Source organism: Marmota flaviventris, chromosome 16, assembly GCF_047511675.1.
Source record: "Marmota flaviventris isolate mMarFla1 chromosome 16, mMarFla1.hap1, whole genome shotgun sequence".
Classification (NCBI taxonomy): domain Eukaryota; kingdom Metazoa; phylum Chordata; class Mammalia; order Rodentia; family Sciuridae; genus Marmota; species Marmota flaviventris.
Genome location: NC_092513.1, coordinates 43,187,742 through 43,212,682, shown reverse-complemented (window position 1 = coordinate 43,212,682; position 24,941 = coordinate 43,187,742). Strand labels below are relative to the sequence as shown.

The following is a 24,941-nucleotide window of genomic DNA, read 5'->3' as shown; positions in this document are numbered from 1 at the left end:
GGACAGTATCATTTTTGGTCTTCATTTTGGCCTTAGTATAATACTTCAGATACTTTTAATATAATACTTCATAAATTCTGAAGACACAAAATAGCAGTAAGATAAATTATGACACTGCTTAATGCAGATTCGTCTCTCATCATTATAATTCTAAATTCACAGAAAATGGCACTTCTACAGGGCATGGTGGTGGACACCTATAATCCTAGTGGCTCAGGAGTCTGAGATGGGAGGATTGCGAGTTCAAAGCCAGCCTCAGCAACGGCAAGGCATTTAGCAACTCAGTAAGACCCTGTCTCTAAATAAAATACAAAATAGGGACGGGGTGTGGCTCAGTGGTTGAGTGCCTCTGAGTTCAATCCCTGGTACAAAAAAGAAAAAAAGGTACTTCTCTGGTGTGACAAGGTGACAAGTGCTTGTTTAGATGACTTGGGTAAAAAATTGAAGCTAGATCAGGAATAGCATCTTGAGATTTTCCTTGACTCCCAAGGGCTGTGTTTTCCTGCCACACTATTCTGCATTTTCTGTTCTATCAAAATGCATGTTTCAGCTAAGAAGACGAGGGGATTAGTTGGAGCACTAAAATAATATTAGGCTTTCATGCTTCACACTTATGTGCCAGGACTGGAACCATAAATTTTCCAGAGTTGATGTTAAAATCAGCACCAATTCATTTTCCTTCAAAATGCCACAGTCACTTCTCCATGCCTCAATCCATCATACCTAAGTCTTTCTTGATAAGGCTGGCATCTACGCCACGTTTCAGTGGAAAGTGAAACTCGTCCCTAAGTGCACATCTAGGAATGAGCTCTGTCTAAAATCTGAGGGTATCGGTTTACATCCTGAAACAAAAGATTTAATGACTCCTATTTGAGCACATTTTTATTATTGGCCATAAAAGTAAATATCCTCCTTTTAAAGCCAGATACATGATCTCATTTGCCATTGTTCCAGGGCTAAATCTAGCAAGTGGATTATTAGTATAGCATGCAGGTTTCAAATTATAGCCAAAGTAGTCTCCACACAGGAAGTAAAAAATGCTCAGGCTTCTATAGTAATTGCTTAGAATAAAGGGACAGAATTCTAAATTACCAGAACACTTGTAAATGGAGGAAACATAAAAGAAATGGCCAACATTTTCAAGAAAGTGATTGGTGCATAAGCATGATCGCACAATAAACTAAGTCCTGCTGCTATTCCACAATAAAACACAAGGCCCAGGCAATTTCTTCTTTTAACCTGCATGCTTAGAAGTGGTTCTTAAAGTACTTTCCAGTGGTTAATTTCTTGCATTCCACTGAACCAAAGATTGCCAAGTATCTTAAAAAGGAGCAATTCCTTAATCTATACTTCCTCTAAAGACAGACAATTTATTGAGCTGTGTAATCATTTCTATTATCAAATGTGCTGTGTGTGAAGTACAATCTCTCACTATTTGGTGCAGCCCTTCAGAAACAAATACCTTGATCCTCGCCTGACTGGAGCAGGCTGCTGACTGTGCTTTGTACGGAGGAAAGTGAAGGAAAGCAATATACTTATTTTCCTAAATCATCAACCACATGCCATAAATTCATACTCAAATCATAAGATAAGTGCTCAACCTTGGGACTGTTTAACATTTTTCTACGAAAAGAGTTTTACAGCTCCCCAAGCAATCAGCATCAGAAAATGGCAAGAGGGCATGGAAGAAGTATTCTGGGGAGGCTTGTTGAAAACCTGTAAGTGCTTGGAAGAATGCTCCAAGGCTTTCCATTCTCAGGTGGACTTGGTAGTCCTGTTTATGATTGAAGAGGCAATGCTCAGAGGTCAAGGAGAGCTTACTCCCAAGTCAAGGCAGGACTGAGCATTGGGTTCAATTTGTGACCACTTAGGTTACTTTGTAGGGCAACAGAAGTAAGTTCCGTTGCTGAACATCCCAGAAGCCAAAGGAATTAACACCCAAGAGACGACACTAGTACTCACTAAGGAGGATGATGATACACAGCAGGATGGCGATGATGGCCCCCGTGCCAAGCCCTGCGCCCACGATCCGGTCCACATCTGTGCAGTCTCCATTTGAGTCACACTGGCAAACCTTCACTCGGAGGATGGAAATATTGGACTTGGGAGGATTACCAGAATCTGTGATTATGATGGGAACTTCATAGATCCCAGCTTCAAGAAATTTGATCTTTAAATTGAGCTGAGCAAAATCACCTGTACAAAAAGAGGAAAAATACAGTTTGATAATCAATACCTAATGCAACAAAAACCCAGCCTTTTCCAGAATGTGTCTCCTACCTGACTGTATATATAAAGAGAATCACAATGCTGCAGCATTATGAAAACATTTTTTTTTTTTTGGCTTCAAGAGCTCTTAATATTTTACTTAAACTTTAAGTAGCTTTTAGAATATATTTAATGAGAAGATTATGAAGCACGTAAAAATTAACTTTTCATACCAGGTTTCAAAACCTCTCAACTGCACATATATTCAAATAATTAACCTGTTCTTACCATTAAGCCGAGTGATGGTCCAATTTCTCTTAATAGTCACAGGAGATAAAGGAAGATCAAAAGCAAATGGTCCAGCATTTGGATCGATGTCATAATCAAGTGCTGTGATGTTAATTGAATTGGGGTCTGGAGTTTCACAAGTCTCTGCCTCTTGAGGTAACACTTGAGGAGCATTGTCATTAATATCAAGTAAATAGATTTGCAGCGTTCCTGTTCCACTCATAGGAGGAATTCCTAAAAAGGGAGGAAAAATTACAGTGGATGCTGAACAGTTCTCTCCAATAAGTCTCAATTACAGTGAAATTCTCAAACGTCCAGCCTTCTTGCCCTGATCACTGTGTTACCCTGGAAAAATCTAGCTGTCACAGTATCTGAATGGACTGTTTCAGAACAAGTCCACTTCTTTCTTCCCTCTTGGCATGACCTTGAACTGCCATGCTACGGTGTAGGGAGTGAGCATGGTGACGACAGGCTCTATGGGATCCCACACTTTTCCTGGCCCTGTTGTCCATTACTCAGGGTCGGTGCACATCACACTCCTCCAGGCACTGTGTGGAATGTCAGGTAAGCAGGACAAAGGCTCAAGAGTTTGTGGACCCTAGCCTTTGGATAGAGAACTAAGACATGCGTGCATGAAAGAACTCAAGAGTGCTTTGAAAGCTCAAAAATGGCTCTGACCTAATACAATACTCTACAGACAAATAATACAGAACCACAGGTCTCATTTGGGGAAGGAACATCTTAGGGGAGAGAAGTGATAGTTATTGATCAATCAACTACTCAGAAAGATCAGATGGCTTTCTTTGTATTATTTTGTTGTAATCCAACAAAGTAGGTTTGAACAGATGAGGAACCTTGGTCTCTATAAATTGCTCATGGCTACATACTATTATATATAAGTGGGTTGTTACTAAAGGTTGCTCTGCCTGGCCCCAAATCCATTCTCATTCCACTATAAAATGTCTTTACCATCTCATATGATAATTCTGTCTTCTGTTCATATTATAAATATTCATGCATAAATAATAAATGATATGTATATAAAATAGTTTATTAATAGTAATACATTTTGAAGCCCAAAGATTTAGGTGACCTGCTCAGGGTAATGCAATGAGGAAGATACACATGCACATGTCATTCTGAGCTGGGAAAAAGTAAAAATCTCTACCACCCTCTGTGAAGAATATCACAGTTCTGAGAACACAGAGAACTTAGGAAGGCAGGGCGTCTGTTCCAATTTCCCAATACTGTTACCACCACTATGATGTTTGACAGTTTGAAGAACTTTTACATTCATTATCACATTTAAGATTACTTAACTCTTACAACAACTTTATAGAATAAGCAACAGTTAAACAATTTAATAATAATGAAACCATGGCACAGAGAGAATATAAGAACTCGCCCAATCATTATGGAGCAGAACTGAGGCTCTATATCCAGCTTTGTGATTTAAATTGAAATGCACATGCAAAGTGTCCCAGCTACATAGACTGAACAGCTCACTTGTCTCTCATATCAAATAACCTTCCAATTAGAACAAAAAATCACCTGGGTGAATGAAAAACCTGGCAGGCACTTACAACCAACATACATGTCACTTTATATATGTAAATCTTTATATCACGACATTATGGTTTAAGATACATTATTTTAAGTTCTAATGTAGAGGACAGCTACTATTTCCATGCAACAAGGAAGAATAAAACACACTAGTGCTCAGAAAAATCAAAGAGTCAAATGTTTGTATGCAGGAGCTAGAGCAAAATAAGGGGGAAAGGTGGTGCGGGATCAGATATCATAAAGATATAAGGAATGTCAGTGGAGTAGAAGGAGGAGATCGAGATAGAAGGAGGAGGAATGGGAAAAGGGAAGAGATGTGGAATGATTTAACAAAAATCACACCATGTGCATATATATAACTATACCAGAGGAATTCCACCTTTATGTAGAAAGCACCCACCAAAAGTAAATAAATAAGCAAGTGAAAGAAAGAAGGAGAATAGGGGGAAAGAAAGGAAAGAGGGAAGTTGGAGAGGATGGGAACAAAAATGAAATAAATTCCATGGGTATGATTTTGTCAACATGAACTCAAATGTATAAATATAATGCTCCTGCTCCAAAGGAAAAAAAAAACCCAAAGCAATGCTCTGAGGTACACTGGCAGAGGCTGTTTCTACAGAGGTCCAACTCTCAACATTTGAACAGTCATGTCTCATTAGAAAGGATAAGAAATAGTGTTTTAGCTCTGTCGCCACATGGATTTACTTCAGATCGCAATCTCACTGAATCTTATTATACAGGATTTGGAAACGTTCATTGAGATAGGTTTTATCAAAAGTGTTGACAGGCAATGTTTTTCAAATGGCACATCCTGCCCGCCAATTTAAAGGTTATTTTTATTAAACATTCCCATTACAGAATAACACTAAAATATTTTAAAACATGGTTGTGATTCAGTTTTGAAACTACTCAAAAATAGAAGAAATGTTTATTGAAGTAGTTAGTTTGTGCCAGGTACAATTTTCTATGTAGAAGTCATTCTATTTCCCTCAAAACAATACACATAATAGTGAATACCATTATGTGTATTTACCAACAAAAACATCAGAAAAAAAAGGAAAGAGATTAAACCCCATCACCAATCATATGCTAAGACAGTCGGAGAGGTGGAGATAGGCCCTGGGGATCAGGCAGAACCCCAGAGCTTCCATTCTCAAGCACATGTTAAACTGAATGCTAACAAAACAGAAAGTTCATCATCAAGTTTCATACGTTCCTTTTATATTAGATATCTAAAAAAGGTGGATTACCTATATATCTCGACCAACTCAAACCCAGCAGAGATCCGCAAAAGAAAATACGAAAGGTGTCAGAGTATCTCTTCTAAAATCCAACACCCTAAATGCTCACACTCTTACTTCTCTCAATTTACACCCTAAATTAAGAGCTTCCGCACACAATGGCGGAGAGTCAGAAATAGGACAATTGCTACAGACACACATACTAATGGCAGTAAACAGACTGACTACAAGAAATATAAAAAGACCAACTCAAAAAACACAGAGACTGTCGGGTGTGGTGGTGCACTCCTGAAATCCCAGTGGCTTGGGAGGCTGAAGCAGTTCAAAGTTCAAAGTTCAAAGTTCAAAGCCAGCCTCAGCCAAAAAGTGAGTGCTAAGCAATTCAGTGAGAACTTCTCTCCAAATAAAATATAAATAGGGCTGGGGATGTGGCTCAGTGGTCGAGTGCCCCTGAGTTCTATCCCCAGTACCTAACATAACAACAAAAACAACCACAAAAACACAGACTCTGGGGACACTGATGGTTAACTGGAGCTGTAGTAAATCAGGTATCAAAGTGTGGCAGGACAGAACAAGGAATATTCATAATCAGTATACCAGGCTACCCTGGAAGGTGTGTGGCCAGAGAACATTCATTAGACACAAGAAGGCCACAGGAAATGAATTTTTTTTTAATTGGGGCCTAAGAGCAATAAAGGTCCATTTTCTTGTCAATATGGTATTATAGAAAATCTTGGTTTGTGTGCATGTATGATGAGGCTCTACTCTCTTTAACCAATGTACAGGATAATACCACAAATATATTTAATTACATACCATTGTCAGAAGCAAGGAAAGTAGCATTATATATATTGTTTTTCACATTTGGCGATTCTCTGTCCAAAACAGCAATTGTAGTGATTTGGCCATTCACAGGATCTATTTTTAGCCAATTGGCAGGATCAGATAATTTTGTGTATCTACAAAATGAAAGTGCAGTAAGTTTAATTTTTTTTTGATGTGAAGCTTAAAAGATAACACATATTTTACAGGTTTAATTGCAAAAATACAACCAGCTCATTAACTTGCATTTTTGTAGATGATGGTTAGAAACAGAGCTTTAACATGGAAAATATTTCTGTGGCAGTGATTTTGGGAGGTACATAAAGGTTGTGTTTGGTCAGTCATGCAGGAAACATTCCATAGATATTTGAGGTACAAGACAAAGAGCATAATCTCCCTAGTGTGCATTAAGGTAGTTTGGACATATTTCAATGGAGGTTCTTGTCTACTTCAACAGATATCAAATGTGCAGATAAACGGCTCAAATATACTTTCCAAATAAGTAGTAGATCTAATATATAGGACTTAAGAGAAATTTATAAAAGAAATTGAATTTGATATCACAGATCACTCCTAATTGGTTTCACCACCTTATCATGGCAGAGATGAATCTCACTGAAGAGATCTCTTATAATTCCATTCCTACTAGGATCTCCCACTCTGGGCCAAGCTTCTGAGCTATATCCTTTCAAACAAGACCCACAAGCTCCAGTCTGTATGAGCAGAGCGATCAGCTTAAATTCTATTTTTACTGGAAGTAGGAGGTGAACATTTCAAGGTCAGATAACCAATGTACAGTTTGGAAGAATGTGCTATACTTTGAGAAGTAAAAATTGTAGGATTTCAATACAAATATTAATTAACTATTTAAGTATGTTGGTGTCAATGTATGAAGAAATAGAGGATAAATGCAGTTATCTGTTAACTTCAGTTTGGAAGAAAGTTAAATAATAAATTGCCAACTAATTTTAAGAATTACCATCATGAGCTACAGATAACCGTTTCATGGGGTGGGCTTTGCCCGTCATCTATTCATTTATCAGGAAGGACAAATTACATTTTGCTGAGGTTGGAAATCTTCACAGATATATTTTATAAGTTCACTGCACAGGTAAGGAATAAAAATAATTAGCTCCTAGATTTTGGTTTGGGCCTAAGTTTCATTTTCTTCCCGACATGAAGGAGAGATAAATGTCATAAGCTTCTGAAAGTTCTCTATTTACTGACTGTACAACTTTTTGAGGTGTTCAATTTAAAAGCACAGGCTAAATAATTACCTTCTCTTAAAAAAGGAAAGGGGTAAAAATAAACAAAGGAAATTTTTTTCTTCAATTGATACACAAATGGTAAATTAAATAAATTTTATGCATGACACAGAATGGATTGTAAATTATAAAAATACCATAAGCAGCATTTCATACCTAATATTCTGCTGCATATATCGATCTGGGTCCTGAGCAGTGAATGTTGTCAACATGGTACCTGCGTGAAGACCTTCTTCTTGGCGAATGATCTTGGGATTGGGGGCAAAATAAGGGTTTTCATTGACATCGATAACTGTGACAGACACAGTTGCAGTGGACTGAGGTGGGTGCTGGATTCCTTTGGCTAATGGCACTTGATTTTCTGCAGCAACAGTAAGGACAAACATCCTATTTGTTTCAAAGTCGATTGGCTGGAAAAAGAAAAAATAAAAAGAAAATCATATTTTTCAGAACTAAGAATATTTACATGCTGCGCTTCATTCTATTAATTCCATTTCTCAAACTTGATTTTTTTTTTTTAAATTCACTGCACAGTGAAGTTCCTTTCAACTTTCTGGAAAATATGCCTTAGCCTGGTCAATGACTGAAATACTTATGCAAGTTTAAGCTACTTATAAATCTTGGGTACTTCAAAGATTTACGTTCACCAAATAATGTGCATTACTGCTGCATGGATTTATTTATTTAGGTATATCTAAACAGTGATTATTTTTAAAAACAGCAATGTGGATCAAAAATACCAACTAATATGAAGTCAGATAAGAGCATAGGGTCTCAGGCACTGGTATAGGATCAGTCCTCATCCAGGGAAGCTTCCCCCAGTCTGTGATACACTAAAAAACAAACAAACAAAAACCCCAGGAAATCTGATCTTTTTTCATAAAGCTGAAATTTATAAATAGTTTAAGTATATTTCATAATTTGAAGTACAATTTGAAATACCAATGTGTACATACACACACACTTCCTTTTAAAATAAAAGTGATTTTTGGTGGAAGGCTTTTTTTCCTTCTTTAGCAAACTAAAATAATTTTGAGTGTTTTACTGGTCTGTAAAAATCACAAATCTAAGGACAACACTCAAGATTAATGCAATGCACAAATAACCCTTCTTGTAAATATTTACTTCCAAAGTCCCATTGAATTCCATATCAGGTACAACCAGAAGAATGGGGAGTTATACTCTTTATATGTATAATATGTCAAAATACATTCTACTGTCATGTATAACTAATAAGTAAAAACACACACACACAAAAAAAAAAATACAAAAAAACAAAGTCCCATTAAATCCTGCTGTCACAAGAATGTTATGGGAATCAAGTGACCAAATGGAACTCTCCCTTAATTTCCCTTGATCACCTTTTAGTGAAGGTGCAAACAGGCAGAACTGTGTGGTAATAACAGGGAAAGAAAGGGCACAGAGAATCTCGAAACTTGATGGTAGCCCAAGAATGATCAAGAGCTGCAGGTCACGAAAAAGCTACATCATTAGCATCAACTGTACCAGTTTCTTAACCTAGATCACTTCCTCACGTCTTGAAACACAGTTTTCTTCTCTCACTCCCAAGTTCCCAGCTCAACTTTCCTTTCCTCAAGTGTTTCCAACAAGACAGAGAAGAAGCCAGAAAAGAAGACTGTAGTATCTTGAGGGATTGCATGAACCACTCCACTGTCCTGTCGTGACATTTATTTGTGCTTCCTGGCATCGGCAGAGTTCTGAGTTCTTCAAAGCATACAAAACTCATTCATCCCTCACAAAAGTGCCATGACTTAGGTGCTGTCATCACAGCCCCTACTTTCTGCATGAGGAATTTGAGGTTAACAGAGGTTAAATAACCAGCCATGGTCACACAAGTGTCAAGAGCAGAGCTGGAATTTGAACACAGACAACTGGGTTCTGGGAGTGGTGCTCTTGATCACTAAGTTTCAAAACCACATCTCAGTCGACTCATGCACATACAGTACATAGTTGTTGGCAACTGGCACTGTGATGCACATTGCCCTGTGAAGCCAACACCTGGGTGTACTTACAAACTAAGAGTGTTTAGGTGAGAGGCAGTGTAATATATTTCTTCACTGGGTAGGGATGATCAGCGGAACCAACTTATACATTACAGCTATGCATTATTATACCTGAAGAACATTCCCTCTGCATTTGGCACCAAATTGTTTTGTTTGGAGTCCTCTCTTTTTCTCTCTTTTGTCAATTAAAAATAGAAGAATCAGTTTCTTGAAGTTTTGAAAAAAAATTATTTAAAATAGCAATGTAAACACAAGATCTTTTTAAAACATAGGCTCTTTTCTTGCCTGCTCATTCCATGTTACTTCTGTGATATTTTCTGGTTCACTCCCTACCTCCCAATATTTTCAACAGCTGTAACCACGAGGAACATAGGTGTGGTGCCTCATTCTTCACAGGTATCAACTGAGGATCAGAACTAATACATCAATTACATTGATAATCAGTGTTGTTGAGGTCAGTCTCTTCAGATTGGTAAGTCTGTCCAAACTGACTTTATGATTTAAAAAAATCTAAGTCCAATGATAATGGGGAATACCTTTGCTGGCCTCAACCTCAGCATAAATTAAACCATAACACATAACCTACCACATAAATATGAATTCCAGATTTAGAGATGTTTGGGGGAAAAGAAGACCCTAAGATTTAATAGCAAAATGATACAGTAGGGGCAAATCTACTGCTCACTGCCAAGAGGCTGTCAGAGATCAATGCCCTGAGGAACACTTACTTTTACCACGGTGACTAACCCGTCGTTGCTGTTAGGGTCGGTCTGAATGGCAAACCTTCCTGTAGGATCTCCACCACTGATTCTGTACACTGCGTTCCAGGCTGGTGTATGGGGCTGATCCTTATCAGTCACAGTTAAATTAGCTACAATGACATCCACCCTGTTTTCAGGTACTTCACCATAGAACTACAAGAAAGACAGATGTCAGTCAGAGGAGTGACGTAGACCACTGGAGGACAAGTTGTCTTGACAAACACACCACCCAGATTTAACTGCTCCATTAAATCTTAATTATCTACACTAAATGGGGAGATTGGTAATGCAGGTAATCATAGGATTTATGCTTGACTTTAAAAATACTATAACACATTTTAGTCCCCATTTTTATTTTGCAAATGATGTTGCAGTTCCATTACCTATTAAAATTAGCAACCACTTATGAGTATCTGGGTGATTAATGTGGGGTTAGGGGAAAGGATTTGTCTACGGAAATGATTTTACTTTGATATAGATAATTACATACTCAAGAAGGAGCATCAATCAGTCATGTAGTTCACACACCTGAAAATGTTTGTAAGTATTTTGTTATAACAGCACCCAGTCTTTTCAGAATGTTTGTTCCAGGCAGGATACTTTAACATTTTTAACAATGATCTTGAAGATGAGGAAGAAAACTACTGAGATGCCTGAGTTAAAGCCCTGGGGACAGAAGCCCCCGAGCCACTGGCCATTCTACTCTCAGGTTAAGCAAGTTCCACTTCTATTTAACACATTTATTATTCATGACAAAACTTCTCCATAATGGACCACAGACCTGAAGTTCCTTGAGCGACAGGCCATACTTACTGTCATGGCAGTAAACTCTGGAGGATTGTCATTGACATCTGTCACTGTGATGACAGCCGTGGCTGTGTTTGAAAGACCGTATGTGGGATTGCCTTCCATGTCTGTAGCTTGAATTATTAACGTATACTGTTGCACTTTCTAAAAAGACATAAAGATAACAACCTAAATGAAACTAATTCCTCAAGAAGACATAACAGTTGTTCTGTGAATGGCTCTTTATTACACACGGAAAGCACAGCATCATTCATTCTGATGAGCATTGCTTGAAATTTCCCAAGTGCAGTTTACTTTAACTTACAAAGCATAGGTCTGGTCTTTGTCTAAAGAGATTTAACGTGTATATGCACATCTCCTCACAGTGAGGAATGCGCTGCAGATGTGTGAAATTCACAGCTAAGCTAAAACCTCCATCTGGTACAACCTTTCCCTTTTCTTCACTAGTCTGTGATCAAGCATTCCAGTCTTTTGGTTTGTATTTACTTTCTCATGTGTTAAATTTCTACCCAGTTTAGGACACTGCAGAAGCTCAAGAGAGGGGGAAGAAAGCATACATAATTTACAATATATGCAGGCTTTCCTTTTACATATTTTTATATATGCAACTTCTGTTATAAGAGGGTTGATAGGATATTTCCCTCTAATCCTCACTAATGCATACTATTCAAAACTACATAGGAAAAATATATTCTTTTTTTCTAGCTGTCAGCAGATCTTTATTTAATTAATTTATTTATGCATTTATATGTGGTGCTGAGACTGAACCCAGTGCCTCACACATGCTACCACTGAGCTACAACCCCAGCCCCAGGGGAGATATATTCTTACAATCAAAAGCTAATTCAAACTGGGCACAGTGGTGGTGCATGATTGTAATCCCATTGTCTATGGAGGCTGAGGCAGGAGGATCACAAGTTCAAGGTCAGCCAGGACAATTGAGTAAGATCTGGTCTCAAAATAAAAAAATAAAAAGGGCTAAGGATGGAGCTTGGTTGGATTCCCCAGTACCACACACACACACACACGCCATATACATAAGTCTAGTTAAAAGGTTTATATTTACATAGTTAGCCATGGAACATAGTAGGAATTTAATAATTGCATATTCAATGGATGGGTATTTGGACATGATACTCCTTGTGTCCACTGTTTTGAGCACACAGTTATAATGGGTATAGATATGGATACATTTCCATGAAGATGACTATTATCTGACAGGCATTCAGTTCTTTCAAATTCCAGACTGACTATTTTAGAAAGGAGCCAAATCAAGCTGTAATGTATCTAAGAGCAAGTCTTGTGATTGTCTGAGAAGCCTACAAGTACTGGCTGACAAAGTTTTATATTAGGAAAACCTAGCCAAAAAAACAGTATCTAAAATAATTTGGAATCTCTGTAGAAGTTGGCACAGATAAAAATATATAGATCATTTTCATAAATGTTAAAAACATTCCAAACCAGAGTCACTTCTTCATACGAAACAAAACCAAAAACAAAAGAAAACAACGGTCACTGCAAAGTGCGGTTTCCCCTGATTCTAAATATAGCTCCCGTTATGAATGGCCATTCTTAAGGGATTTCTGGAGCTTGGATGGAACAGACACAAATTGTAGCTTTTGATTTAGTTGTTCGAGGGAAGGGCAAGGAAAAGAAAGGAGTAGGAGGGACAGCCACACATTAGATTTTAAGTCTCTGCCTACCCAAATGCCAGCCTCTACCAGTTATTATTTTAGTTGTTTTTTTTTTCTTTTAAAAGACAAAATACCACATTTTACTGAATTAATTAAAAAACCCACAAACAAATAGTGCTGGTTGAACCATTTAAATTTTTCTGAACCTACAATACTTCACAAGGATGCATAAATAGGGTACAGTGTCTCTCAATGGTTTCCTTTCTCAGTCCTTAGTGTTGCTTTAGTTCAATGCTCTCATGGTTACTAAGAGAAATTTTTTTTGCAGGGCATTCAGTTCAGTGTCCCCACTGAAAGTTATGAAAACAAAAATTTGTTGTGACTTTTGAAATGCCAATTTTTGATAGCTGTTAGTTTGTAGAAACAGATGAACATTTTCAAAAAACAATTAAAAAGAAAAAAATGGAGTTTATTTTTTTAGAAGATAAAAAAAAAACCCTCCCCATAGTTAAGATATGGAGATTGAGCACTTTCCTATTTCATGAATATCTTTAAAATTATATGGGCATAATACAGACAATTTTGCATAGGCTGAAATAATTGGGATCAGTAACTGATTCTTGAAATTCCCTATTGCTTCAAGCTCGTCTTGAAATCTTTTAAGTTTTAAGAGAACATTGTTATTTCTAAATGCCTAACTGTAAAAATGGTCTTATATTTAGTAAGGAAGTTTTGATAATCTATTTTTTAAGCAACAAAACCATTCAGAGCTTCTTGCCTAAATCAGTCACTGGGCATGTGGTTCTGAATGGCTAACGTTTAGATTCCCTCACAAATTGACTTCTCACCTTCACAGTATTACAATGGACATAGAGAATTCTGCTTCAAAACTTTTTCTCTGTTCCTTTTTGAGATATGATAAAGTCTCAACTCATCAGGTTGTTATCAATCCTTCCCTCTCTGTGACTCACCCATGTTACCAAAGCTATCCTCTGTCATTCATTCATCTCACACTTTAAGCTTTTTATATTTATCTTCAAATGCACTGTCATGACCCCATGCTATGGCACTTGGCAATTCTCCTTCCTAGACCAGTGGTTCTCAACCACAGTGATTGTGTTCTGCTAGGGGACATTTTTGTTGTCACAACTAGGGAGTATTTCTGACATCTAATATATGAAGGCCAGAAATTCTGCAGAACATGCAACAGGACATGTCCCCACAACAAAGAATTATGTATCCAAAAATGTCAACAGTTCTCTGGTTGAGAAACTCTGGCCAGAATATCCTTCCCTCATTCTGAGCCTGCCAAACAAGCAGCTTCAAAGTCATCTTGTTAGTGACTTCTGAAAATCCTTGAGGCAGAGCTCTCCAGTCCTCAAGATTGTGATCCCACAATGCATCTCTATCACACTTTTTAGTTTATATGGCCATTATCATATTGCATGCTGTTCTTGCCCCACCATGCTTGTGTGTGTTGTGAGCACACACTCATACCCTCCCATCCCCAGGGCTCTGTTTGTCTCATCAGTCTGTAGCACAGTGTCTTACAGACAGCAAGCAAGCCATGGATGCTTTTGACTTTGTGGGTGGATGAGTGAATGGAGAAGAAACCTTCAGCATTGTATTACCTTAGAAAACTCACTCCAGGTTAGGGTAAAACCAAATTCTTATTTACATGGGTAGCTATAATTATTTATTAAAACATACTGAGAGCACAAACTAGCTATTTCTCAAACCACAGTGATGCATCCATCATTTCCCAATTCTCCCATATCCTCATAATTCTATACCATGAGTCATTTCCTATTTATCATTCTTTTTTCAAAACTTAATTTATTTATTATAGCAGTACCATGCATGAAAAGCTGCTTTCACATGCCATAAATATAACTGTAAAGAATAAACATAATAAATTTTTGGATGTTTGGATTCTGGTGTCTGTACTTGATGGAGTAGCATCTAAAAGGCTTGGGGGCTTTGCTTTCTACAGGGTCCTCTGCTTGTACCAACCAAAATCATTATACGTGTGGAGTACATTTTAAAAACACTTATCTGGATTGAAATCAGCGGAAGAGGAGGTTAAAGACATTCAGTTATTCCCTTGACAAACATTTGCTAAACTTCTATTATATGGCAGGCAATGCTGTATTTACTTGGATAAAATAGTAAATAAAATCAGATTACGGTCTTGGTGTTATGAAGTGACAGCAATTGGAATGAATCACAGCACCAAATACACCATGCAATTGTACTCAGGGTAGGAAGAAGTGATGCAGGGAGTCTTTATTTTTTATTATTTTTTAATGGCTCAGTTTAAAAACTCACTTTATTTTTTAGAACAGGTGGCATATACATATGGTATAATATTTAAAAAGAATAAACAGGTATAAAATGAAAAATAAGCACCTTTACCTCCTCAGTTTCCTAGCTCTTCAGGTCCCCATTGATGTAAATTTCTTAAAAATTTTTAAAAATACTTTTTTAGTTGTAGTTGGACACAACATCTTTTTATTTATTTATCTTTTATGTGGTGCTGAGGATTGAAGCCAGTGCCTCACACATGTGAGGCAGGCATTCTGTCACTCAGCCATAACCCCAGCTCCTTCTTAAGAATTTTTAATCGGAGTGTCCCAACCAGTCCTCAAAGCTTGAAGGAAGGAAGGAATACAAGAGATGTATAGGGTGAAACTGAGAAGAGCATGATGACTGAACAGATTGGGATTACTTAGTAGCTGAATATGGTAAAGGCAATTAGACCACAACCTCAGAAGACAAGGAGAAAACACTAGTTACATGAAATAAAGAATTCATCATGAATCAGACACTTAAGAAGGTAGACTTGCTTTTGGATGGATGAAGCCAGGTTAAATAATAATATCACCAAAATTTAGGATTGTGACCCACATAGAAATTATTACCTGTTAACTCCCAGTTAGCTCCTTTGTGAAAAGGGGCCATCTATTTTGAAAATTTGTGCTCTAATTTTTTTTTTTCATGCTTACTGTATGTGGACACTGATCTAAGGACCTTGATAATAGAAAACAAGGACTTTAGTTGAGATTGAGCATTCATGTCGGGTGCAATGCTAAGCACTAAATAACTTCATTTGTCCTCACCACATTCCTACAAGGTAGAGTTTTCATCCTCATTTTGCAAATGAGCAACTGAGTCTTAGAAAGGGAAGAAACCTTGCCATAGATTTCCAGCCTTAAGTGGCAAAAATAAGACTTAAAAACCGGTCTTTCTGAGTTGAGAGTGTACCATTAATTGCTCCAATATGTAAGTGCCCTCCAAGAAAGTCAGAATACATAATCTACAAGCTAGATGTAACAGTGCCTGTTAAGCCTGTATTCAGGAAGCTAAGGCAGGAGAACCACCCAACCTCATGAGTTTGAGACCAGCCAGAGCACACAGAGTGAGACCCATCTCAAAAAAAAAAAAAAAAATGAAGACAAAGAACAAGAAGCACATCTTGAGTAAGGGAAGAAGGCAGAAGGCCAGATTCTAAGCAGATGAGGAAGGACGTAGGAGTCGAACAGTGAGTAGGTGCTGCCCTTTTGAGAAGTCTGGTATTGAACTGAAGGATGTCTCATAACTTCAAGATTTCTTCAGGGTTCCTGTTCACAGTAAAAGGAAGAAGAACACCTGCTCTGCTGAATACTAAGAACAAGAATTCAGAGAGTAGGCACTGTGGTTGCCCAGAGAAGGTGTTGAAGATTGGCTCTCTAAGGGCGAGGATCAGCTTGGCACATGGAAATGAGAAAGAAATATTGAGGCAGAAGAAACAGCAATAGAATATAAAACTTCACTGCTACAAGAGCATGTGGTTATAGGAGTGGTGGGGCATCATTTGTTCAAAAACAAGAGGCAAAGAATCTTGGCAGGGGGGCGGCTGAAGAAGGCACAGAGGCCAGGGCTCTAGAAGGCTTAGAATACCATACTAAAGAGTTCCAATTTGATATCACAGGGTATGGAGAGCCACTGCACTGTGGAGATTTAGGACAGTTGTCCGTTATGGAGGAACCTATAGGGAAGGGAGGAGGACTGGATACACCACAGAAAACAGTGCCTTCAGGGCAGAACAAGGAATTGAGGGCACAGTTAAAAAATTAATAGGCTTGGAAAACAGGAAGTATCGTTCCTTCTTTGCCATGAGAAATATTCTGTCCTCATGGATGGCAATGGGGAAAATGTCACTAAGATTTACTGGGCACTGCTGAATGCTTCCTGAATCACATTGCACAAGCTTCAGAGCCACCCTATGATACACCTCGTGTTGTGATCTCCATTTACAGATGCGGAAGCTGAGGTTAGAGGCTAATGAAGGTCAAATAGGCTGGAACAGGCTGAGCCAGAATTCAATCGTGGTGAAGCAGTCAGTCATGGGCTGTCTGTGCAAAAAGGGCAGGAGACAAGGAATAAAGACACAAGGCTGGGGAAAGGAAGAAAATGCCAGGAAAAGCCACCACTAGTAATCTGTCCGATGGAGATAAAAAGCTGAAGACTGGATAATGTGGTGGTGCGGCTTTAGGTTTGGAGACACTAAGGAACAGATGATTTCTTTCTTTCTTTCTGTCTTTCTTTTTTAAACTCAACAGATTAAAGAAAAATCAAAGGCTGTATCTCAGTAAGCATTTCAATGATTAGGGCCTTCCATCCCTTAAAGGTGTCATATACCCTGGGAGAATGACAACTAAAATGATTTTCGACAAAAAGGAAACTGTGAATTCTAATAGAAATAAAAGAATTTCAAGCCTGTGCGAGGCCTCAAAAAGTCAAAGTAATTTATCCCCGGCCTCAGGCAGAAATTACCATAAACCATCCAAGATAGATGCTTTTTCTATGTTAAGTGACTTTTCGAAAAGGAAGGTTTTCTATAATTTTCTCTAGTAACTCACTGTTGTGTTTAATAATTTCACTGTCAAGAGACAATTTTGCATATTGTATCTAATCCTCGATTCTGTAGTCTGGAATTCATTTCTGCATTAGTGTCTCCAAAGGACAGTGAATGGCCTCTCTCTGGCCACTGGAAGATGGACTTACCCACGATTATGGCCTAACTTCAAGCTTCCAACCTCTAAACTAAATACAGTCTCTTTGATTTTTAAACATGGTTGCTCTATTATAGAAAAACTATCTTTAGTTCTCCATGCCTCTCTCTTGCCATAAAACAGCCAGGCTAAGTGTGATAGGAATATTACAGATGAAAACACGATGACGCCCCATTTCTGAATCTTATAATGACAGTGTGAATGAAAGAGAAATATTAGGATTGTGAACAGAGCTAAATCGACTTGCTATGTGAGCAACCTGGCATTCAAGAGAGAATATTGAAAAATACCCCGTAATCTCATATAAAATATGGCACCCATGCTGAGTTTATTGGCATATAAGAATAGTATTTCATACAGTAATGGAAGAAGTGAAAAGACATACATGTTCCGAATATCACTGAACTAAAAGTACTACTGCAAATCCAAATTCATTTCAATCATCTCTGATGCAAAACATTCCTAGAAAAAGGGTCCACTGGCAGCCAGAAGTTAATAGGTACAATGTCACAGGCATATCCCTAACTCCTAAGTAAAGCTTGCAGCTGAGTTGTGAATAAAGTAATCTTGATTGGCTCATATTACTTTATTATAGTGCTTCTAGCACTATCTTGTGTATATAATTAATTGCAATAGCAGTGTTTTCTTCGATCCAATTCAAGTGAATGCTCCTATAGCAAATAAAGCATCAAAAAAACCCAACTTCTAAAATCCCTGTCAATAATATTTATTGTGGTGGGTATAATGTTTCCTTTTGACATATGTAATCAGATGTCTCATTACAGTAAAAGCTGGCTCAGCCAGAAATGTAGGAAACACAAATCTCTATGAGTTGGTACTTTGATAATTCACTCACACGATGATTATGGATGGTTGAGAATCAGTAAGAAAATGGTCAGGACAGAAGAAAAAAAGGACATAAAAGTTTCATTAGAGCTAGACTTTTCAGGAAAGTGTACAAGCAGAACAGGAATCAGAATGTGGGGAATTGGAAGGTCCAAGACGGGGGCAAAGGAAAAACTTCCTGGCATAAGAAATCACATGAAAAAAAACACAGAGGTGCATAAGAACACAGTAGGCTCAGGCTGCCACCCTGAGACGGCTCACATGGAAACCTACCCAATCACTATTTGCCTCAGATTGTGATTACGTCATGGTATTTCAATGCCTTCATCAGTGTATGTCTTTTCAACAAAATATGCCAGAAGTATGCTTCTCTGAACTTATGTCTTTAAATGTTAGTAGAATTAATGCAGTTACTAGTACTCAAACCTGGTAAATAAATTAACCTTAGGGTTAAGGGGCAAGTGCCAATAAAAGAGAGAATCAATTTGTACTAAATAAGGCTATCCATAAGGATACCAAAAATCTAATCACATACATGATATTTGCAGCTCTTAAAAATATGTTAAAAATTATTTAAATTTATGCATACATTATTTGGCAATGATATTTAATTTAGTTTCCCACAAAAGCCTTTGACAATATAATTGAAGAGCCCAGAGAGATGGCACAAGTGCCGCTCTTGTAATCCCAGCAGTTTGGGAGGCTGAGGCAGCGTCAGAAACTTAGTGAAGGCCTAGGTAACTTAAGAAGACACCCTGTCTCAAAATACAAAATAAAAAGGGCTAGAGATGTGGCTAAGGGTTAATCACCCCTGGGTTCAATCCCTAGTACCCCCCTTTCCCCCCCCAAAAAAAAAAACCAAAACAAAAAACCTGATGAAATGCCCAAGAATTTTAAAAATTTGGTAGTAGAGAGTATTGGCATAACTTAATTATCACATTAGACATTGTGCAGGCTGGCAATGATTTATCATATCATTTAACCAATATGAAGTTCAGTTATAAACCTGCACAGCAAATATATTAATGAAAATTAGCACGTGAATATATTATTACTTGGAGATAAACTATATGTGACACTGTTCATCTTTAAAAACAAATCAAATTTTGTTTGGCTTACTTCTCGATCAAGTCCAGCTGCCACAGTGATGATATCGCCAGTCTCATTGTTGATTGTGAACATGTTGGGTGAAGGGGTGCTGGGAGCCTGGGACAGAATTCTGTACCTCAACATCCCATTTAGAGCATTTGGATCATCAGCATCAATAGCAGTTACAGTCATCACATACGTTCCTAGAGACAGTAGACAAGAAAAATGAAGAGTTATCCTTCATTTTGGTCCCAGAAAAGAAGGATAAGTTTATCAGGCTGATATATCTGATCTTTTCCTTTTTCAAACAGTCATTTTTAATAATTTAGTTGGTTAAAACAACTACGTGTTCTAGTAGATGGAAAAAAAAGTATAAAAATACACATATTTATAAAGACTCAATGTTTCCATAACTTAGAAGATAAATTTACCCTATGATTCTGAAATGATTTATTTGAAGGCCTTAATTTATATAAAACATAAACCATAAGTAATACAGAGGGTATCAGAGATTTATTTTATGACTGCTGATTCCTTCCCTCTGTTGCATTTTCTTGTTATGCAATAACATTTCAAATGGCACACTGAGTGTGATTCCCCCAATGCCTACGTCACTTTCTGAAAGTAAGCTGTACGCATAACGAGGCACACTCCATTTACTCATTTCATAAGGAGTCATCTCATGCATTACTGTTTTGGTACATTGAATAGAGATCTGGCCTTGTGGTTCACTATTCCTTTGTAGATTAAAAGAACACTGTAACCAACTTGAGGACATTGATATATTGGATATTTTGAAACATACATCTATAAAGCATTAGGATCAAACTAGCTACACAAATTATAATTTAGAAGTCAAGGGGAAAGTACTTAATTTTTAGAATGGCTTATTCTGTGGGATCTTTGGAAGAAGTGAATCATGAGATTTCTATTTCTCTCTAACCTGTCTTCTTGGGTACTCTAAGCTTGGTTCTACTTTAGAAATAGAGAAAATTCTACCCTTATTCTCCTGACCATGTGGTATATGTTCACCCAGAATTAACCATGCCTTAGTCACAGTATTTCAATCTCTTTTCTGAGCTTGTCTCTCTAAACAAGATACCCTTTTTGATTATGTACCATCTCTTTAAACTTAATTTTTTTTTCCCCTCAAAACTTAATAGCACTTTTGCCTGTTGCCTTCTCTAAATTTTGCTCCCTTATTGGGCTTTAAGCTCCTACTTGCTTAAAGGAACTTGCTTATCACCATGGTATTCACAGAGCCAGAACAGGGCCTGGCACATAGCACGTACTTTAAAAACATGTGTTGAATGAATGAGCGAAGGAATGGTTAAAAAAATTCACAACAGTATGTTTCATAACCTTGAGCCCAAATACTGATTAAAAACACAGTATGACTCAAGAGTCATCACAGTATCAAACCTGGCCTAGTAGGATGTTTTCAAACGGCAGAGAGACCACAGGAAACACACTCATGAAATGTCTTTGCTTGCAGTGACTACCTAGTCTTTTATTTATGGAAGGCTTAAGTGGAAATTCATGGTCAAATGCATAATAAATGCAGTTCCAATGGCTTATTTTTAGTAATCTAGGTGAGGCAGTATATTTTATCAAGTTTGAAGTATTACAAGAAAAAAAGAAAATTAATGATTTTTAAGAACAAAATTTCTGCAGCCAAAAAAGCCCAAGGTTTGTCTATTTTTGGTATATGTGTATAAGACATGTTTGAGTAAGGATGTGTTTAACATGCTTCAATTATTCTGTATTTGAAAACACCAAAGAAAGTTACTCAGACTATGTGACTTAGAAGGAGCCACAGATGATGGGTTCTCCTGTCCAGCCCCTTTCTTCCCCCAGGTGCCCCCCATCCCACTTCTTTTCTGAGGACACAGAGAATTGCATTTGGACTATGAAAAAGTGCTATAAACCTGTATGGATGACCAACTGATTATGGAACAGAGTTTTAAATGAAGTTTTACAAAATAAAAAATATAGCTATTTAAATCGCTTCAAACACCAAAACGGCTCAGGAAGGCTGGCCCAACACTTACCTTCATAATATCAGCTGACCATCTTGTCCACTCATTTTTCAGACTGAATAGGTCTTTCTGGCCTGGCTATTCTGCTGTAACTGAGTCTTCAGTGTTTGCAGTACAAGAATCTAAAACCTTAGTCAAATACCACTTTCCAATGGTGAAAGGGCTTCCAGCAAGGGCTGTTTCTAGGCCAGCCATTTTCTATTATGCTAGTTGAAAAGAGAGGTCTGCAGAGGACATCAGGGCACCCTGGAAATAAATAGCTAGTGTAGCTAGAGGGCAGTCACAGCTGTCACTATGTCCCTGCCCTGCTGGGGGTGTTACTTCACCACCTGGTCCCAAAAACATATCAAGCAGTTCTGAGGCTTTCTGGTTGGGTATGTTGGTGACTGTTTCCTAGGGTAGAATTTGCACTTTATAAGCAGAAAGTTTCTTCCAGGGCTCACTTTCAAGTTGCTCTAACTGTATCAATTGTAGCATAATGAAAGGCTCCCAGAGATTCTATATATATAGTAGCAGAATCTAATACTGTAGTATATATTGTTTCCAAAGAGAAAAAATTGTCATGTGGGCAGTAAGAGGCATATTTTTTCCATTTTCATCCTACAGTTTTTTCCTGTGTTACCTAAAAGCATACGAATGAAAGAAAATGACACTAAAAGGCTCGTGTGATTTCTCCTTTTCTTGCTTATATGATGGTGCTGGTTATATAGCATTTCCTGAAACCATCTTCAAATTTTTATCTTCAAACTTACCAGGCTTTGATCCCTCAGGAACGGTCCCATTCCACACCTGGTGCAAGAACTCAGGTCTGTTATCATTCATGTCAATAACATTGATGACAATGTCAATGGGGTTCTCCACTTGATTGCCATTAATATCTACTGCATGTGCCCTCAACTGCAAAAGTAATTGAAAACAAATGTACTTAACATATTTGTCCATGAGAACACATATTACACAATCACAATGCGACTAACGTAGCAAGAATGGACTGACAGAAGCTATTGGAAAACAGCTAATGGAAAAACAGAAGCTATTCTTTCTTAAAAAAAATTGTAGTCAGGGGCTGGGGATATGGCTCAAGCAGTAGTGCACTTGCCTTGCATGTGCGGGGCGCTGGGTCTGATCCTCAGCACCACATAAAAGAATAAAATAAAGATGTTGTGTCCACCGAAAACTAAAAAATAAATATTAAAAAATTCTCTCTCTCTCTTCAAAAAAAAATTGTAGTCAACCTGACTCCATATAATTACAGTAGATACAGCAGCAAAAAACCATCCTTCACCTTATGTTAGACATTGTGCTAATCCATTTTAAATGATTTAAATCAATATGTAAAAGAGTGAGCCAGAAACTGTCAACATTTGAAGTTGGGGGAACTGAGCTTCAGAAATGCTAGGTAACTTGTGGCGGTCACAATCCTGTCTGTTGACAGAATCTGGATCCAAAGTCAGTTCTGCCAGCTCCAAAATCCTTTTGTTGAACCAGTAGATATGATAAGAATCAGGGTAAGGATAGATACGGTACCACCCAAGAGTGCTCATAAAGATCAAGGGAACAGGAGTATAGAAAGTGAGTATACGTAGGGAATTTTCATACTAAGCTTTTACTGTTTTTCAGTTTTAAAGTAACTCATACATATTAAAATATGTGAATATATGTATTTAGGGTTAGCTCATAGTTTTACAGGTATTTTTCAAAAATTCCTGTCTTTTTCTTAAAAGCAAGTATAATCACTCAGCTACTCTTGGCAGAATATCTTCAAAATCCTTCCATCAATTCTGCACAAAGAGAGGCTTTCCATTCCTTTTTTGGGTGGGTGAGCACTTGAGTACTGAGCCACATCCCCAGCCTTATTTGTATTTTATTTAGAGACAGGGTCTCACTGAGTTGCTTAGTACCCTGCTGTTGCTGGGGCTGGCTTTGAACTCTGAATCCTCCTGCTTCAGCCTCCCGAGCTGCTGGGATTACAGGCTTGCACTACTCCTCCTGGTATGGAACTTTATAACTGGAATGCTGGTCTGATACTGGCTGTTGGCTTCCATCAGATATGTTCTTTAAGTTAAAGAAGCGTCAACACAGCCTCTCTTTATTTAGAGGTTACTAAACACAGAAAACAACATAAATTTTATTACTGAATTTTAATATTATATAGGTAATAATTTTCCCTTGACTTATTTTCCCCTTAACAGATTTTTAATACTGAACTTTAATTACATTTATAATTATGTAAAATATTAATACTGATCCTTTTTTTTTTTGGTACCAGGGATTGAAATCAGGGGTGCTTAAACACTGAGTCACATCCTTTTTAATTGTGAGACAAGGCCTCACTAAGTTACTCATTCCTAATACTTATAATTCTATAATAAACTCTATTTTGCTATGAGTATTGCTCTTTTAATATGCAAGAAGCGAGCACTGGAAGAACAATAATTTACTGTAAAATGGATCTGGATGTATATATTTTCTTAATTTTAATGACAGAAGATCAGGAAGTGAGAATTCATAGAGAAAAAGATTGGAAAGTTTTTTTGTATCAATCTTTATAATCACAAATCGGACTAGTCCACAGTCTTTTATTATGTGTGATCTTTTTTTTTTTTTTTGTACTGGGGCTGAATCCAGGGGCACTTAACCCCTGACCCACATCCCCATTTCCCCAGCTCTTTTTATTTTTCATTTTGAGACAGGATCTCGCCAAGTTCCTTAGGGCCTTGCTAAGTTGCTGATGCTGGCTTTGACCTTGGGATCCTCCTGCTTCATCCTCCTGAGCCCCTGGGATTACAGGCATGCTCCACAGAGCCCAGCTCTATTATGTGCTATCTTAATCCACATTCCCTGGGAATGCTATGCAGTCTTTGTGAAAAGTTTGAAGTTGTATTTCTTTCTCTGTGTTTTAGAACAATATAAACAGCATTAGAATAAACTGTTCCTTCAAGAGTTTTAAAAGAATGGGCTGATAAAACATTTTTAATTTCTCATATGCTTATTTGTCTATTTAGATCTAGGGGAATCTACTGTAGTTTAGAAATTCCTATAATTTTAAAGCTTTGAGCAAGTCCAAGAGTTCAACAATTGCATAAGTAAACAAAACAAAAACTTTGTAAGCACATGCCTATGTGGGAGGAAGGTTTTAAACCACTGTGGGAATTAATTCAATACATGGTATTGGGAAAACAGGCTAGCCACAAAGGAAAAGAAAAGTGGGCCTGTAGCTCTCTCTCCTTTTATTCAAATAAATCCACAGAGGTTAAAATTTTAAATGTAAAAAAGTTAATCCAAGAGATAAAAATTGGG

At 37.5% G+C, this 24,941-nt stretch overlaps 1 protein-coding gene across 1 annotated transcript in view; it reads right to left on the bottom strand.

Moving 5' to 3' along the window:
* Cdh2 (cadherin 2) overlaps positions 1-24,941 on the bottom strand; it is a 211,673-nt gene that overhangs the window by 30,405 nt on the left and 156,327 nt on the right. Inside the window, exons 6-13 of the mRNA XM_027935651.2 lie at positions 22,394-22,538; positions 19,633-19,805; positions 10,986-11,123; positions 10,140-10,325; positions 7,544-7,797; positions 6,117-6,259; positions 2,497-2,730; positions 1,963-2,196 (exon numbers count right to left, since the gene is read on the bottom strand). Coding sequence (XP_027791452.1) covers positions 1,963-2,196; positions 2,497-2,730; positions 6,117-6,259; positions 7,544-7,797; positions 10,140-10,325; positions 10,986-11,123; positions 19,633-19,805; positions 22,394-22,538 — 1,507 coding nt within the window. The remainder of the gene's footprint in view (positions 1-1,962; positions 2,197-2,496; positions 2,731-6,116; positions 6,260-7,543; positions 7,798-10,139; positions 10,326-10,985; positions 11,124-19,632; positions 19,806-22,393; positions 22,539-24,941) is intronic.